At 32.3% G+C, this 18,849-nt stretch overlaps 2 protein-coding genes across 2 annotated transcripts; both read right to left on the reverse strand.

Annotated features, from left to right (window-relative positions):
- Nucleotides 1–11,013: 11,013 nt before the first annotated feature.
- On the reverse strand, nucleotides 11,014–13,482 carry LOC127111173 (beta-galactosidase-like). The gene has a single exon (XM_051046175.1). The coding sequence runs from the start codon at nucleotides 13,480–13,482 to the stop codon at nucleotides 11,014–11,016; it is 2,469 nt and encodes an 822-aa protein (XP_050902132.1).
- Nucleotides 13,483–16,166: 2,684 nt separating this feature from the next.
- LOC127115813 (beta-galactosidase-like) lies at nucleotides 16,167–18,635 on the reverse strand. The gene has a single exon (XM_051047257.1). The coding sequence runs from the start codon at nucleotides 18,633–18,635 to the stop codon at nucleotides 16,167–16,169; it is 2,469 nt and encodes an 822-aa protein (XP_050903214.1).
- Between the last annotated feature and the right edge of the window lie 214 nt (nucleotides 18,636–18,849).

Genomic DNA, 18,849 nt, shown 5'->3' on the forward strand with positions numbered 1-18,849 from the left:
AGCAAGATGAAGAGCAAGGCATCAAATAAATATAGTCACATCAAAGCTTAACAACTCCATGATCTTCTTCATAATCCCCCATGTATCAGATGAACTCAAAGATAGGCACTAGGCACAAGTTCAAAGTAACAACTTCAATCAGACCATGGTGCAGATGAACTCAAATGGGATCACAATACTTGCTTCAGATGAAGTTTCAATTCACAAGCACTAGGTTTTATGAAAGTTGGCATTGGCCAAGTCCTTTTGCATAGGGAGTGTTGCCTAATTCTAAGTCCAATGTCTCAGATCAAATCCAACAGTCCACACAAATGTCTTTTAGGGTTTTTGTTGTTATTATGTACATTAAGGTCAAAAGAACATAAACACAAACAAGTATATACAATCACAATATAATCACAAGATGAGGCTCAAATGAGCAAAGTGAAAATGACGTTAAAGTAAACAAGTTAAATGGTATGAATAATGGTAAATGAATAAAGACTTAAAATTAAAGTACATAAAAGTAAATGGCTTGAAATTAAATGTTAATTGTTAGTTGATTAGAAGTTAGTATTGCTTTTGCTTTTGTTTTGTTTAAGTCATTCTTTGGAGAACACTCAACCCACTATTCACAAGCATGAATTCTTGAACCAAGACATCTCCCAAAGGAAGGAAAAAAAGCCAAGTTTCCACACAATACCATAAAAGAGGGGAGACTTACAATCTCACTTACTATAATGCTATGCCTTTTGTATCAACAATTTAACGCTATGTTAAGCAATCGTAATTGCACTTATGTAGAATTCACAACTATTTGAGGTCGGGCAATAGAAATTTTAGTGTTAATGCATGTTAGAGATATGGTATTATGAACCATACTCCTAAAATATACCACACTTAAAAGAATATGCAAAATGGGTGGACCTAATATCATCCACACTTATGCTGATTTTGCAATCAACTAGCCTTAGGATATAGAGACATCATAGGTCCATGAAATGAACGAGAAGAGAATGGGATTGAGATGAAGAGAGAGGGGAAATGGAATCAACACAAATTGGTCAAAGGAGGACTTTTACCAAATTAAAATCATTCATTCATTTTGGGAGATGAAATATACATTTCATCAATCCTCTAAATTCAATCATTTTAACACAAATAAGTCAAATCAACCTTGACCAAGGCCCAACAACACAAGTCACACTCAACAAGTCAATATCAAAAGTTCAACACAATTTATTTTGCATTTAAACAATTAAAATCAATTAAATAATGCATCAAATTAAATTATGGTTGGTCAAAATCCTAAAACCTTATCAAAACACCAAATAAATGGCCATGAGATTTATCATAGGTCAAACAAGGTCAAAGGACCTTGGAGAAAAAATTTCATTAATTTTGGAAACTTAAAACTATTTTTAAACAATTAAAAAAATATTAATAAAAACAATTAAATCATGAAAAATATTAATAATGATCCAAAAATAATTTTAATTCAAAAAATGAAACAGGAATTTATTTAAATTTTTTGGTGAAACTCTCATATTTTTTGGATCAATATTAAAATTAATATGAATTAATGAAAATAAATCAAATAAAATGAAAATCAGAAAATAGCAAAAAACGCGGACCACTTGATCTCCCTCATCAATTGAGGTGGCAGATCAAGTGGTCCTCGATGCGCGTTCCATGATGGACACAAGTCAAAATGCTGCAGGGATGGTATGCAAAACCAATGTACAAGATTAAAACATTTCAAATGGATCATGTGGTTCAGATGAATGCCAGCACACCACCGGAGCCAAAGCTCCGGTCTCCTTCTCCGGTGAGCTTCACCGGACTGGTTCACTCACAACCATCACCAAAATTAAAAAGAAGGACATAAATTTAAAGTAAAAATACTCAGGAGCTCGAATCTGGCCTCAATTTCATCTAACACCAAGTATATTGAAAGATACGGGGAGTTGAATTTTGAGGATCATGATCTGAGTTGCTTCGATTTGACCTTAAAGCAACTAAATCATGTTGCCTACATTGGTAGGACTTCATACAACCAAAGATCAAGGATAATTATGGAGAATTGAGTGAGAATCGAAGAGATGAAAATTTCTGGAAAATACCTTCAATGCAGGTTTGTATGCACTCGATCTTGCTTCCAATTGCTCTTGATCTTGCTCAGGACACTTGATGGAATGGAAATGAATTAGCAAAAGGTATATGACTCTTGGAGATTTGAATCTCAAAACAGTGGAGATTCAAACTCAATTTCCAATGGAAATTATCAAGGTTATCCTTTGAATGAGAGGGTTTGGAGCTAGGGATTCAAAGCTGGCGCGCAGAGGTCCTTGATTCTGAGCATGGAGGGCTCTATTTATAGCCATATGATTGCTAAATGCACACTTGAAAATAAGTTCCAAAAATAGCAATGTACATTGCATGGATGCATGGGCGTGTGATAGGCCCATGTAATCATCTCTTCTGGTCCAAAAATGAGTACAAACATTGTTGAAGTCACATTGGTAAGCCATGCAATTGTGTATGAGAAATGCAAGTTCAATTATGCCAAATGATCATCCATGTTCAAGCCATGCGCAAGTCACTCATACTTTGTCCAAATGGGATAAAATTGGACTTTTTGGAAAGGCTAGATCAAGAGGAATAATTTTCATGTTGAACACTTTTTCATTTGAAGCTTGGATCATGACGAATTTTGAGGTGGAAGTTGGGAAAATCAAACATGTCAAAAACTTTTCTAAGTGTCAAGCCATATGTTCACTTATTCCACCTTGGCTAACTTTTTATGTGAGCTTCAAATGAGAAACGTTCCTTCATCAAAGTTGTATTTCTCTCAAATTCCTTCAAAATGGTCACAAATTTGACCTCATTTGGATTTAGAATGAAGGAGTTATGCATTTTTGAAGTTGAGGAAAATCACTTGTTCAATGGCATTGGTCTAAAATGACCTATAATGTATCCTCATATCACATGCATATAAAAGTTGAATTTGATCTTCCTCAAAACATAAAAGTTGAATTATACATCTTAAATTTGATTGTGAAACTTGGAAATATTTCATCTCATAAAAATTGAGAAAGTTATGGCCTTGGGAAGTTGACCTCCAAATTAGGGTTTAGACAAAATGACCTATAATCTTTCACCATAAAAAATGACTTTCCAAGAAAAACTAGATCTAGACCTCAACATGAAAGTTGTTTGGAATGTCATTTAGAGTAAATTTTCTCTTGGAATCATTTTACAATGACAAAAATTGTAGGAGATAGGGTCTAGGGAACCCAGTTTTGATCAGATGAATTCCTCTGATCAACCACCATGAACCAACTTGTTAGCTTGTCATTCTATTGAATTTTGGGACTCATGGAGGATAATATATGTATAAGATTATTAAATTTGAATTATCCCTTGAAATATTTAATCAATTGGTGAAGAAGCTTGTTGAAGAAGTTACACAAGATACCCAGATGAATTAGGGTTTCCAAGGCAAACCAATTCCAAACTCTTGATGATTTATTGATCAAAATAACATGTAAAGATCATGGGGATTCATATATGATTCTTAGAGCCATGGTAAACCAATTCTTGATTTAGCTTCTTGCAATGAGGGTCTTAAACCCTAGATGTGAGCTTGATAGATTAAAGGTGAGCACATGCCCTACCTACAAAAGACTTAGTTTATACAAAGACATATTTTTGGTATTTTGGTTAGTAAAGATGATAAAATACAAAGTATGATACAATCACATGATGCTTAGTGATCTCTCCCAATGCAAACCCAATGAATGAGGGGGTAAGGAGGATGTCAAGGTGTGATCCCAATGTCAATGCATATGATGAGAATAGCATGAGGGATCTTAGGGTCAAAATTGGGGTCTTACATCATGTGTGGTTGGCACAAATGGCCTAGATGAAAAACTTGTATGCCCTATACATGTCAAGACCTGTTAATTTTGATATTTCTGAAATGATTTGATGTGATTTTATGGAGTTCTAATGGAAGGGGTGCATGGTTATCATAACTGAGTGTGAAGTTGCATCACACAAGAGGTAGTGTAGACAATGTTGGCTCTTACCAAGACGGTGAGAACAAAATCCAAACACAATATTCATCATGAGAGAGCACTCATGTATGCCTTTATCATCTAGAACTTGTGTATACTCTTTTCTGATATTCATTGCTTGATTACATACACGGAGGCGCGTTGTTTGAGCATGTATCCCTTTTTTTTGTGAAAATACCACATTATTAACCCATGACCCAAACACCCTCACCCTATTCAGAGTTATTGTGTTTTATTCTCGGGTATGTGTTCCATTCTAAGTTTGGGATTGTTGTTGGAATAACATCCTTTAAGTTTGGAAAAGTTGTACATCATTGATAAAGGATAGTGCACCTAAAAAAAGTTGAAAAATCAACTTACTTGGAAAAAAATTAAATAAAAGCAGTCACCAGAAGGCGAACTCGGTTGGATACCAAGAATCAAAGAGAAATCCAAAAGCTGAGTAGTCCATGATGGTTAGCCCTAAAAAGAAAATACCAAAAAAATTTCAGCAATGATACTTTAGAATAAATAGGCCCGACCCTCTGCAGGAGCAGCAGGCTCTACAACACAGGGCCTCAAATTTTGGAAGGCCCAAAAAATTTGAAAAGTCCAATTTTTTTTACATTATTATTAATAAATTTTAAAAAAATCAAATAAATTTAAAAATGCTATAATAAATACTTAATACATTAAAATAAATGAGATTGATCAAAGTCAAAATAGTTATAATTAAATTTTATTTTTATTAATATATAATTATTTTTTTATGTGTCATTTTTAATTTTATAATAGTATTTTTTCTTAAAATTTTGGTCCATTTTTAAACTAAAACTAGGCCTCCAATTTGATTGGGCTGACCCTAAGAATGAACATCGTGATGAGAATGATCGCATGAACTCTGAACCATCAGCCTACTTATCCATATAATTCTCCCACTTTAACCTAGGTCCCGTTACAACCAGGAAAGACCTCAAAATGTGTGTGTATTGTGCATCTAGTAATTAAAAGAGAGTTTATTCAAGCTTATGGTATGATATTGTGTACTGTGAATATTGAGCGTAAATACATAAACACCAAAGAGATTTGGTGAAAGTGTGAATGAAGCTGACAGGAGAAGCAATAACATCAAGTGTAGGTGTGGCGGATCATTCGACCTCGGTGATCAGGCCAAACGGAAGGTTGTAACAAAGGAGAACCATGAAAGATATCAGAGGTATGGTTTTATAACTTTTGTTCTGTTTAATTAAGGGCGACATGATTTTATGTGCTAAAAGTTACTTGAGGGCAAGAAACAAGTTAAGTTTAGGGTTGTGATAAGTAACCATTTGTGTTAAAATTATCATCATTTGAATGTTAAAAATAATATAAATTATTGTTAGTTAGGTTGTAGTTTAGTTTTGTTTTAAGTAAATTTCTGTCATGTCTTTGTCTGTGGTAGTTTGATTGTTTCTGATTAATTTTGCATGCTTGAGGTGGTGTTTCATATGTTTACAGGTCTGAAGAGACAAAGGAAAATTGATCAGAGCAAAATTCAGGCTAAAATGAATGAGTAGGAGGAAAAAGGAGGAAATGCACACATATTGCACATACGTGTATGAGTGAACTCATACACGTATGGCCACTCAACCTCACCCATCTCCGCACACGTAAAAGTAGACAAAAGGATAAACAAGCCCACTGCCCATACGCGTATGAGGTAGTTCATACGTGTATGGGCCCCCAGCTCACGCCACTAGGACCAGGCCAAGCCCTTACACGTATGGGTCCAAGCATGCCATACGTTATACCTTGGGCTACACGCGTATGATGTAGTGAAAAGAGAGCCCATACGTGTATCAGGGAAGGCAATGCGCGTATGACATGACCCAAAATCTAAAAAATCCCAAAATTGACCTATTTAGCCAGAGAACACAAATTTCCAAGGGTTGGACTTTTTTTTTTACTGTAGAAACATGTTTTGAAGGCTGGAAAATTCAGATTTTCATGGTGAATCAAAATTTTCATGAACCCTAAGTGAATGAAGACCTATTTTCGTCTCATTATCTATAACATTTACACTTGTTATGATGTTTTTATTTATTTATTATGAGTAGCTAAACCCCCTAATGCTACGGGGTATCTCTGATTTAGATTTATTGATGATTTTGATTTGAACCTTGTGATAACAAAAATTTATATTATATTTGATTGACGTTCAATATGTTCTTAATGTTTTCTCTTTAAAAAAATTAAGTTAATTTACGGTTAATTGGTAGGCAGGATTGTCAATGTTAACGCTCAATTGAAAGTATTTTGTAGTAGATATCACCTACGACTAGGGATACCTTATAGAAACCGGATTGTTCTTGATAGATTAATGCTTACATTCATCTATAATTCACTATGGATATAGGAGTTGATTTGAATGTTTAAAGGTTTTCTCATTAAATACTTTGGAGTAAACACCCTTAAGAATCGGTATTCAATATTTTAAAAAAAGTTGTTGCAAGGTCATGTTAGAATAGTTAACGGAGCATATCATACATCTTTCCTAGCATGCTTACTTATATTGCTTTCATCCGTTCAACTGCTATGTTAGTGTTATTTGTTAATTAAATTTTCTTTACCAAAAGCACCAATTAAAACCCCAAAGTCTTTTGTTTAACTAAATTAAAACACAAACTCTGTATTGTCAAACATGCCTTGAGATCGATACTTGGCATTTCTCATTATTACTATATTGGAAGAGTAGTACACTTGCTAATTTATCGATCAATTGCTTCATATGCACAAAAAGATATAAATCCTAATGGGCTTTACAGTTGGACTCTGTTGCTATTTAAGGAGGAACTCTTTATTGTAAAGACTTAGACTTTGAGAAACAAGCAAGGTGTGTTTAGATGTTTTGAGCCTTTTGTTTTGGTTTTAGTTTTGTGTTGTTAAACTCTATTCGCTAGTCATATTCCTATATTGAGGAATATAGTATTTTTGAGTTGTAATTTGTTCCATCATTCATAAGATATGTTAACTGTCTAAACACTTGAGTAAGTCACCTGGGTCTCATAATCAGGGGGAGTTCTGAATAGGAGTTCACATGTAGTACTAGGAAAATAGACTTTGAACTAGTAGGGTTTAACTAAGACTAATTTGTATTTTTTACTATTAAGACCCTCTAGACGTAGGTGACTTTACACTTAATAGAGTTGACATTTCCTTGTGTCCTTTTACTTATAGTCTTCATTTATATATTACTGCATTAATCTTGTCATACACATTGTTACAATATTGTACATGACATCTTTTCGTTCGAAGTACAAAATTTCAATTTTGATACGTATAGATAATCAATAATATTTTAAATTATCTTTCTCTTATTTTTGTCAAATCAAACTTAATTTTTAGAATTGTTCATTTCAATGGACAAAATTATGATTATTCGAGTATTATAATGAAAAAAAATTTAAATGGGAAGAGAATGTGGAGTTATGTTGATGGAACTACTTTTAAGCTCGCGAATAAAAACTATTATGCATCATATGCAAAAGAGTTGGAAACATGAGATGTTAGTAATTCGAAGAAACTTACTAGGATCAATAATTTTGTTTCTCAGTCAACATGTGTCCAACTAGCAAAATATGATATAGCTAAAGAGATTTGGGATGATTCAAAATATTTGTAACTGGTGCGGTGGCACGAATCTTTGGTGCGGTGGATCGGATTGACCTACAAGATTAACACTCCAACGTCCAAGTTACTAAAGTCGAAGATATGTAATATACAAGAGTGAAAATGAGATCATACATGAAATGATGTATGGCAAGGCTTATATATGGTAGGTGCTTAAAACCATCCTCTTTAGATTCGGCGTGCGTTGCAGAGAGTTGTCCGATCATACCTAATAGTGATTAGCGGATGCTCTCAGATAGGACGTTATAATTAGACATGTTATACTGGGCATTTCACCGACTCGAAATAGTTTTCTCCAAGTATTTGCTATCACATGTGAAGCAGGATTGCATTAGAAGATTTGGGGTTGCTCTCCAGATTACTCTTCTTCATCGTTTTGGGTTATTTACATAGGTCTTTGGCTTGGAGAAGGGGAGCGGAAGAGCGTGTTGAGTGGCGTTTATGAACTTATCCAGAGGAGACAATATAAGCTGACGCTTCTTCGCATACTGGGGTGGTTGATCCTATGATATTGGTTGTGGTTCATTACTTGTGATAATATCTCCAAGGTATGATCAGTTTAGCTTGCAATATTATAACACATCGACGTAAGTCTTGGAAGACTGGCACAAAAGCAGTAAAAACAAATATACGCTCCATGCTGAACTTCATATTTATCATTGAAAAAAATTAGAAGTTATGCGAGGATGTGTTGTGATTTCACTTACCTTCCATTTATGTGAACCACTTACAAGAAAAGGGAAGTTTTAAGTTACGTGGTTCAAAGAAGAACTCCACCTCACAACTCAAATCTAGTTGATAAAGTAACCACAAGGGGAGTATGATGGAAAGAAATAAACATGTCAACCCTCAACAATTATCAACCAATTTCACTTTCATGTGCTCTATTGTGATTTTACTTTGTGTTTTTTTCTCTTTTTTTACACTGATACTTGTTGAAAATTCTATCAGGTATGCTATAAGCAATTAAATTACATCATTGTTTTTCATTTCTACTTTATTACTACATTAACAAATATTTCAATCATATGTGAAAGTTGTTTATTTTCTTTAGAACATTGTTTAATGAGAAAAACTTAATGTATTATTTCAATTTTGATAATTCAACGTTTATTTTTCACATTAATTTGTAGAAAATGATGACTTAATATGTCACCTGCACGGTTAATCTAGCTGTACTATTTGTTACGCCAAATGGAACACTAAACATTTCTTTTATGACTATAAATCCAATTAGTTTTTCCTATGCCTTTCTTAAAAGAATCACATTGACCTTATGGATTTCCAAAGCTAATAATTAAGTAAATAAGAGATTAATTATTATGTATTGTTAATATAAAAAGTTTTATAAGTTCAATTCATCATTATCATCTTTATTCATTATTTTATAGGTGGTTAAAATAAAAATCAAATTTATTCTATAATCCAACATTTATGATTAACAGACGAGACGATGTAAAATCTTTTTATAGAGTTAGTTTTTCAATTTAATTCTATAAATAATTGAAATAGATCACAAAACCTATTTTAAAAAATTAGTTAAAAAATTATTTTGACATGCAAAAATTGAGAGTCCTTACCTTTCTGCCATCATTGTAATCCCACTCTTTAATTTATGTACTTATAAGGCAGTCTCTTGCCAACTTTAAAGAAAAGAGAATTGATATCTTTACATCATATTTCTACATCTATACCATGTACAATAAAATTTCAATTTTTTTTAAATAATTTTCTCTCTCCTTTTATTAATCAAAACAATATATATATATATATATATATATATATATATATATATATATATATATATATATATATATATATATATATATATATATATATATATATATATTTGAATGGAATAATTTTAAATAAATATAATGAAATATTATAATAATAAATTATTTTTAAAAAAAATGGTTCTTTCTTTGTATGAAATTCTAGTTGAATATTTTTCCTAATTAACAAGCTATTCATTTGGTTTTTTGAGATATTTTTTTTAACGAGATTGAAGTAAGCACTTTATATTTGAACAATTGAATATTCATATAAAGATACAACTCTTTACTATGGAAAGTTTACCAATGTTATATATATATATATATATATATATATATATATATATATATATTATATATATATATATATATATATATATATATATAAAATTGGAATTTACTATATCTCTAGTCAATCATAATGTTTATCCTTGTATTCATATTCTTTAATCTTGTGAAAAACTGTTTCAAAAAAACTAGTTGTCCAAATAAATATATCTAATTTGTTCTATAAAAAAACATTAGTACAAAAATGCACATATAAGAGTAACAAAACATACTTACACACAAACTAAGAAAAAGAAATAAAAGACGCATAAAATTTGATTTATTTGAAAAATTAAAATAAAATGTGTGGTGCAAGTTTTTTATTAGAAAGAAATAAAAAACTTTTAACATGATGTTTTGAAGCAACAATATGTGTTTTTGTAACATTGCACTGCAATTTCAAAAAATTTCAACCAAGATCCAAACGAACTCTAATGTGGGTGAAATATAACATCTAATTTGAGAATATAAGATTTATATTTCTCTCTAAGAATGATACAATGTTTCATGGTAGAAAGGTTGAAAGAGATCGGGCGGTTGCTCAAAAAACTTTTATTTTTACCACAACTTACATTAAAGTTGAAAATAAAGAAAAACAAGTTTAAATTATGATATTTTTTAATGAGAAAAACTAAATGTATTATTTCAAAAAAACTAGTTGTCCAAATAAATATATCTAATTTGTTCTATAAAAAAACATTAGTACAAAAATGCACATATAAGAGTAACAAAACATACTTACACACAAACTAAGAAAAAGAAATAAAAGACGCATAAAATTTGATTTATTTGAAAAATTAAAATAAAATGTGTGGTGCAAGTTTTTTATTAGAAAGAAATAAAAAACTTTTAACATGATGTTTTGAAGCAACAACATGTGTTTTTGTAACATTGCACTGCAATTTCAAAAAATTTCAACCAAGATCCAAACGAACTCTAATGTGGGTGAAATATAACATCTAATTTGAGAATATATGATTTATATTTCTCTCTAAGAATGATACAATGTTTCATGGTAGAAAGGTCGAAAGAGATCGGGCGGTTGCTCAAAAAACTTTTATTTTTACCACAACTTACATTAAAGTTAAAAATAAAGAAAAACAAGTTTAACTTATGATATTATTTAATGAGAAAAACTTAATGTATTATTTCAATTTTGATGATTCAACGTTTATTTTTCACATTAATTTGTAGAAAATGATGACTTAACATGTCATCTGCACGGCTAATCTAGCTGTACTATTTGTTACGCCAAATGGAACACTAAACATTTCTTTTGTGACTATAAATCCACAATTAGTTTTTCCTATGCATGCAGCTTCCACAACAGATTGACTATCTGTAGCTTCCCAAGAGCCTTTCTTAAAAGAACCACATTGACCTTGTGGATTTCCAAAGCTAGCAAACTGGATTTGTGAAATTACTTGTCCATTTTGGCATGATAGTTCTAGTTGTGAGCCTTCATATACATTAGCACAAATAGTTCCTATTGTCACCGTTTGGAACTGAACACTTTGAGGATTACCACCTATTTCTTCAAATAAAACCAATGTGTTCATGTTATCATTCAAGAATGACCTTGGTACATGATACCACCTTTGTGATGGACCTCCACAATTGGTGTTGCACTTTTCCTTTACATATTTTCCACGATAATCGCACGTGTCACTGCATCCATTTGTAGTTGTAATCCAAGAAGGCCAATAACGACCAATGCTATGTCCATTCACCCAAGCATGTCCTTTACCAAGGCCTTGGAAGTCCACCACAATAGGGTTTGTTCCAACTGGAGCTTTAAACTCTGACTTATACCAAGTCATAGGTTTCCCAATAGGAATATTAGGTGAATTAGTGTTCCATGACACACCGGCATGTGATTGCAAATCATATAAACGTTTCCTCTCACCATTCAAACCAACCTTATAAGACCAAAGGTTAGTTGACAAATCCATAGTAACATTATTTTTTCCAATCAATTGAACAGTGCCACCTGAAATGCCCGTTTTTATCTCGTCAAACCATGCACCATAATTTGCAAGCCCGACGGTGGCACTAAGCAAAGTTATAATGTTTGTTCCATTCTTCAAAGAAACTTTCGTTTCATAAGTGAATTTATTTCCCCATTGGCTAAATTGGTATCCTATATACTTCCTATTAACATAACCATGAAGTGTATGGCCCATAGTATTCACACTGAGAGTCGCATTACTCCAAATTGAAGTGTCATTGATGTCAACACTAGTCATGTACCATAAATAGTCACTAGCATCCAAGGTTAGTTCCTTCTGCTCCAAAAGCTCGTGTGCTTTAATATTTCCCTTTCCATTCAAGGTGTCTTTCTTTGGCTCCATTTTCCATTTCCATGTGAGTCCATTAGAACTATTATCACCACTCCTTTTCACCATTATTGAGGTTTGACTGTTAACCTTTGCTGTATTGAAAATTTCTTTGTTGCATCCATTAAGAATGGTGACGGACCAGGCAGGAATAAAGTATTTACCATCATTTTGTAAGTCAACATTTGCATCTTTGCTAGTGTCATTATTGCTCAGGAAACAAAATCTTGCGCCATTGGAATTAGAGTATGTTGTAAGTGTGATTCCATTTCCCAGATCCTTATCATTTATTGATGTATAATTTGTAAGAACATTTTCACCCAATTTAATTGCTGCATGAAGTTGCTTAAGATGTCCCCATTTTGGTTGATTCAAATTCCCATACTCGTCAATTGGTGCATCATAGTCATAAGATGTTGTGATATATGGTCCACCTGCTGTGCGGCCAAAGTTGGTTCCTCCATGGTACATGTAGTAGTTGTTTAAGACACCTCCATTTTGGAAAAAGCGTGCAACTGAGAAAGCTGAATCTTCAGCACTTCTATGGGGAACCTTTTCACCCCATTTTTGGAACCAACCAATCCAATTTTCAGTGAACATTTTAGGACTTTTTGGGTTATTGGGTTTAAAATTATGACAATAGTATCCATTGCAAGTATTGATGATAGGTTGAGGAGCATCAGGTTGCTGACACATGATCCATGGAACCCCAATGTTTTGTGCTAGAGCCATCTGAGCACACCATTTAACGTATGTCTTCCCTGCATCTTTGTAATTCCACATGATATCTCCATATTCATTCTCAATTTGAGCTAGAAGAATGGGACCTCCTTGTGATGCAAATAAATTTGCTTCTTTTGCCACATTCACGATCTTTGTCGTAAAAATTTGCATTTCGTTCTTGTAAACCATATTATCTGTCCTTAACTCAATCCCAGGAATATTGTGAAGCCACACTGGGATCCCTCCGTAGTTCCATTCCGCACATGCATAAGGACCAATCCTCATAATGGCATATAGTCCAGCTTCTTGGATAAGCTTGAAAAATTTGACAAAATCCAAATTTCCTGAGAAATTATATTCACGTTGAACAGGTTCGTGACGATCCCAAAATATATAAGTTTCAATGGCATCAAGGCCACCATCTTTGGCCTTTTGAATAAGGTCAGGCCACATCTCCACGGTGCTTCTTGGATAATGGATTGCACCTGAAAAAATAAGACGTCTTTCTCCATTGATAATGAGAGCTTTTGAATCATAAGAAACCTCTATGGCAAAACATGAGTGCAACATAATTATACTCATTAAGATAATGTTATAACAGGATAATGAACCCATTGTAAACATGTATGATTCTCCCGTCTTGGTTATCGAAATACTATAACTGAGAAAATGAAATATATAGGAAAATGTAGTTTGGTTGTTCCCAAAAATAGTGTTGAACTATCTAATCAATATTCTAAATTAGATTTTTCTTCACACAAAAATATGTTACATGAGTTGGTCACAACCAAAAGACACACATGAAGTGAATAAAAACTCACCAAATAAGAGTTCAATGTCGTAGAAATCTTCAAACATTTAACTTTATTTATTCAAATACAATTATTAATTTCTAATTTTAGTAATGAAAATAATGAATGACAAAAATGAATACTGCACAAAAGTGTACAGACAGCTAGTGAATAACAAAATTAGGCTCATCGCATGCATCTAAATTAGTTAATTTGAATTTGTTATAATAACTTATCTAGAGTAATGGATAGGTAATTCTAAAATATTAATAACAAGTTGTTCAGGGTTACACAGTGGTTTAGGATAAAATGAAAACATATATATGATAAATGAGTCGGATATAAACACCATAATATATAATCATATCATGTATTTCATAAGGACCTGAAATGAAAGTTATATATACATGACTATATAGACTCTAACCCTCCACAAAGAAAATAGCTCCTTAAAAATATCTTTTAATTTTAATTTTACTTTCATGAAAAAAATAGTAGTTGTCTTCACAAATTGAATTGATTTTTATTAAAACTTCTCTCTATATAAATAAAAAATAAGATACATTAAAATTAAATGTAATTATTTATTATATTTAATTTTTTTTATCAATACCTTAACATTAAACATGCAATGTAAAGAAAAACATGTCATATATTAAAAACTAAACACCTGACTATTTATTATAAACTATTTTGGGAGATTTTGTTAATAAGTTGTGTATTTTTAAAATTCTTATAATATTTTTCAAAATGTTCATAATAGAAACTATTTTACCACTGCAGTCAAGAAAAGATAATGGATTCGCAAACAAAAATATATATATTTTAATCATGCAAACAAAAATATTTTATTATGTTATATTAAAAATTATAGTTTACAGCGGTAAATATATAATAATTTTTTATTATTATATCACGTTGGTTTCTTGCTCGAGCTATACTATAAGATATGATTTTAATTCGAGAGACATGTTATGTATGAGACATATATAAAAAAAAATCTTATTCAAATAGAGAGACCTCGTTCAATGGTAGACGTGCATGTTTAGTGAAATTAAGATTTAGATTAAAAGGGACGTAAAATAATTGTTCTTTGTATGTCGATTTATAAGATGAGAAGGTAGCCAATTCAAATTTTATACCTCTGAGGGATACATACCATGATAGTGAAAGAGTGACTGTTATGGTTTTCTATTTATCCTTGAGGTTGAGATGCTTTAGAAATATTTATCCAAATCTACATTGTTTGTTGGACTGAACTAACAAGTCGTGGAGTTCATGTTTGAGACGTAGGCTTGTTTTTGTTTGAGGTCGTGAACATAACCTTAAACCTCATGTCACTTCACATCCAAAAAGTTAGAGGTCTGTAAGGGTGAATTGGAAAATGAAATTATTTTAGTCAACCAACACGTTATCGTGATACTTGTGAGGGTCATGTAGTTCTCATTGACGTTTTCACGTCCGATTAAGTCAAATAAAATATGTTACTTGTTATGAGTGTCTTTATTGCTTCAAAACCAACTCAGTGAGATTTAGAATAATGTTCAAGAAGAATTTTCATTTTGAGTTAATACTTGTTTTGTCAGAGAATGTAAGATTTCGAATTCGAATGTTTCTAATGTTGTTTTTTAGAATAATTAACATTGTAGGATGTATATGATATCACATATAGTTTTTTTTACAAAGAAATGGTTCTTTCTTTGTATGAAATTCTAGTTGAATATTTTTCCTAATTAACGAGCTTTTCATTTGGTTTTTTGAGATATTTTTTTTAACGAGATTGAAGTAAGCACTTTATATTTGAACAATTGAATATTCATATAAAGATACAACTCTTTACTATGGAAAGTTTACCAATGTTATATATATAATTGGAATTTACTATATCTCTAGTCAATCATAATGTTTATCCTTGTATTCATATTCTTCAATCTTGTGAAAAACTGTTTCAAAAAAACTAGTTGTCCAAATAAATATATCTAATTTGTTCTATAAAAAAACATTAGTACAAAAATGCACATATAAGAGTAACAAAACATACTTACACACAAACTAAGAAAAAGAAATAAAAGACGCATAAAATTTGATTTATTTGAAAAATTAAAATAAAATGTGTGGTGCAAGTTTTTTATTAGAAAGAAATAAAAAACTTTTAACATGATGTTTTGAAGCAACAATATGTGTTTTTGTAACATTGCACTGCAATTTCAAAAAATTTCAACCAAGATCCAAACGAACTCTAATGTGACCGAAATATAAGATCTAATTTGAGAATATATGATTTATATTTCTCTCTAAGAATGATACAACGTTTCATGGTAGAAAGGTTGAAAGAGATCGGGCGGTTGCTCAAAAAACTTTTATTTTTACCACAACTTACATTAAAGTTGAAAATAAAGAAAAACAAGTTTAACTTATGATATTATTTAATGAGAAAAACTTAATGTATTATTTCAATTTTGATAATTCAACGTTTATTTTTCACATTAATTTGTAGAAAATGATGACTTAACATGTCACCTGCACGGCTAATCTAGCTGTACTATTTGTTACGCCAAATGGAACACTAAACATTTCTTTTGTGACTATAAATCCACAATTAGTTTTTCCTATGCATGCAGCTTCCACAACAGATTGACTATCTGTAGCTTCCCAAGAGCCTTTCTTAAAAGAACCACATTGACCTTGTGGATTTCCAAAGCTAGCAAACTGGATTTGTGAAATTACTTGTCCATTTTGGCATGATAGTTCTAGTTGTGAGCCTTCATATACATTAGCACAAATAGTTCCTATTGTCACCGTTTGGAACTGAACACTTTGAGGATTACCACCTATTTCTTCAAATAAAACCAATGTGTTCATGTTATCATTCAAGAATGACCTTGGTACATGATACCACCTTTGTGATGGACCTCCACAATTGGTGTTGCACTTTTCCTTTACATATTTTCCACGATAATCGCACGTGTCACTGCATCCATTTGTAGTTGTAATCCAAGAAGGCCAATAACGACCAATGCTATGTCCATTCACCCAAGCATGTCCTTTACCTAGGCCTTGGAAGTCCACCACAATAGGGTTTGTTCCAACTGGAGCTTTAAACTCTGACTTATACCAAGTCATAGGTTTCCCAATAGGAATATTAGGTGAATTAGTGTTCCATGACACACCGACATGTGATTGCAAATCATATAAACGTTTCCTCTCACCATTCAAACCAACCTTATAAGACCAAAGGTTAGTTGACAAATCCATAGTAACATTATTTTTTCCAATCAATTGAACAGTGCCACCTGAAATGCCCGTTTTTATCTCGTCAAACCATGCACCATAATTTGCAAGCCCGACGGTGGCACTAAGCAAAGTTATAATGTTTGTTCCATTCTTCAAAGAAACTTTCGTTTCATAAGTGAATTTATTTCCCCATTGGCTAAATTGGTATCCTATATACTTCCTATTAACATAACCATGAAGTGTATGGCCCATAGTATTCACACTGAGAGTCGCATTACTCCAAATTGAAGTGTCATTGATGTCAACACTAGTCATGTACCATAAATAGTCACTAGCATCCAAGGTTAGTTCCTTCTGCTCCAAAAGCTCGTGTGCTTTAATATTTCCCTTTCCATTCAAGGTGTCTTTCTTTGGCTCCATTTTCCATTTCCATGTGAGTCCATTAGAACTATTATCACCACTCCTTTTCACCATTATTGAGGTTTGACTGTTAACCTTTGCTGTATTGAAAATTTCTTTGTTGCATCCATTAAGAATGGTGACGGACCAGGCAGGAATAAAGTATTTACCATCATTTTGTAAGTCAACATTTGCATCTTTGCTAGTGTCATTATTGCTCAGGAAACAAAATCTTGCGCCATTGGAATTAGAGTATGTTGTAAGTGTGATTCCATTTCCCAGATCCTTATCATTTATTGATGTATAATTTGTAAGAACATTTTCACCCAATTTAATTGCTGCATGAAGTTGCTTAAGATGTCCCCATTTTGGTTGATTCAAATTCCCATACTCGTCAATTGGTGCATCATAGTCATAAGATGTTGTGATATATGGTCCACCTGCTGTGCGGCCAAAGTTGGTTCCTCCATGGTACATGTAGTAGTTGTTTAAGACACCTCCATTTTGGAAAAAGCGTGCAACTGAGAAAGCTGAATCTTCAGCACTTCTATGGGGAACCTTTTCACCCCATTTTTGGAACCAACCAATCCAATTTTCAGTGAACATTTTAGGACTTTTTGGGTTATTGGGTTTAAAATTATGACAATAGTATCCATTGCAAGTATTGATGATAGGTTGAGGAGCATCAGGTTGCTGACACATGATCCATGGAACCCCAATGTTTTGTGCTAGAGCCATCTGAGCACACCATTTAACGTATGTCTTCCCTGCATCTTTGTAATTCCACATGATATCTCCATATTCATTCTCAATTTGAGCTAGAAGAATGGGACCTCCTTGTGATGCAAATAAATTTGCTTCTTTTGCCACATTCACGATCTTTGTCGTAAAAATTTGCATTTCGTTCTTGTAAACCATATTATCTGTCCTTAACTCAATCCCAGGAATATTGTGAAGCCACACTGGGATCCCTCCGTAGTTCCATTCCGCACATGCATAAGGACCAATCCTCATAATGGCATATAGTCCAGCTTCTTGGATAAGCTTGAAAAATTTGACAAAATCCAAATTTCCTGAGAAATTATATTCACGTTGAACAGGTTCGTGACGATCCCAAAATATATAAGTTTCAATGGCATCAAGGCCACCATCTTTGGCCTTTTGAATAAGGTCAGGCCACATCTCCACGGTGCTTCTTGGATAATGGATTGCACCTGAAAAAATAAGACGTCTTTCTCCATTGATAATGAGAGCTTTTGAATCATAAGAAACCTCTATGGCAAAACATGAGTGCAACATAATTATACTCATTAAGATAATGTTATAACAGGATAATGAACCCATTGTAAACATGTATGATTCTCCCGTCTTGGTTATCGAAATACTATAACTGAGAAAATGAAATATATAGGAAAATGTAGTTTGGTTGTTCCCAAAAATAGTGTTGAACTATCTAATCAATATTCTAAATTAGATTTTTCTTCACACAAAAATATGTTACATGAGTTGGTCACAACCAAAAGACACACATGAAGTGAATAAAAACTCACCAAATAAG

This window comes from Lathyrus oleraceus, chromosome 1, assembly GCF_024323335.1.
Source record: "Lathyrus oleraceus cultivar Zhongwan6 chromosome 1, CAAS_Psat_ZW6_1.0, whole genome shotgun sequence".
Lineage (NCBI taxonomy): Eukaryota > Viridiplantae > Streptophyta > Magnoliopsida > Fabales > Fabaceae > Lathyrus > Lathyrus oleraceus.

What these genes read in the sequence shown, in the direction of transcription:
- LOC127115813 (XM_051047257.1), bottom strand. Translation starts at nt 18,635, where the DNA reads ATGGGTTCATTATCCTGTTATAACATTATCTTAATGAGTATAATTATG.
- LOC127111173 (XM_051046175.1), bottom strand. Translation starts at nt 13,482, where the DNA reads ATGGGTTCATTATCCTGTTATAACATTATCTTAATGAGTATAATTATG.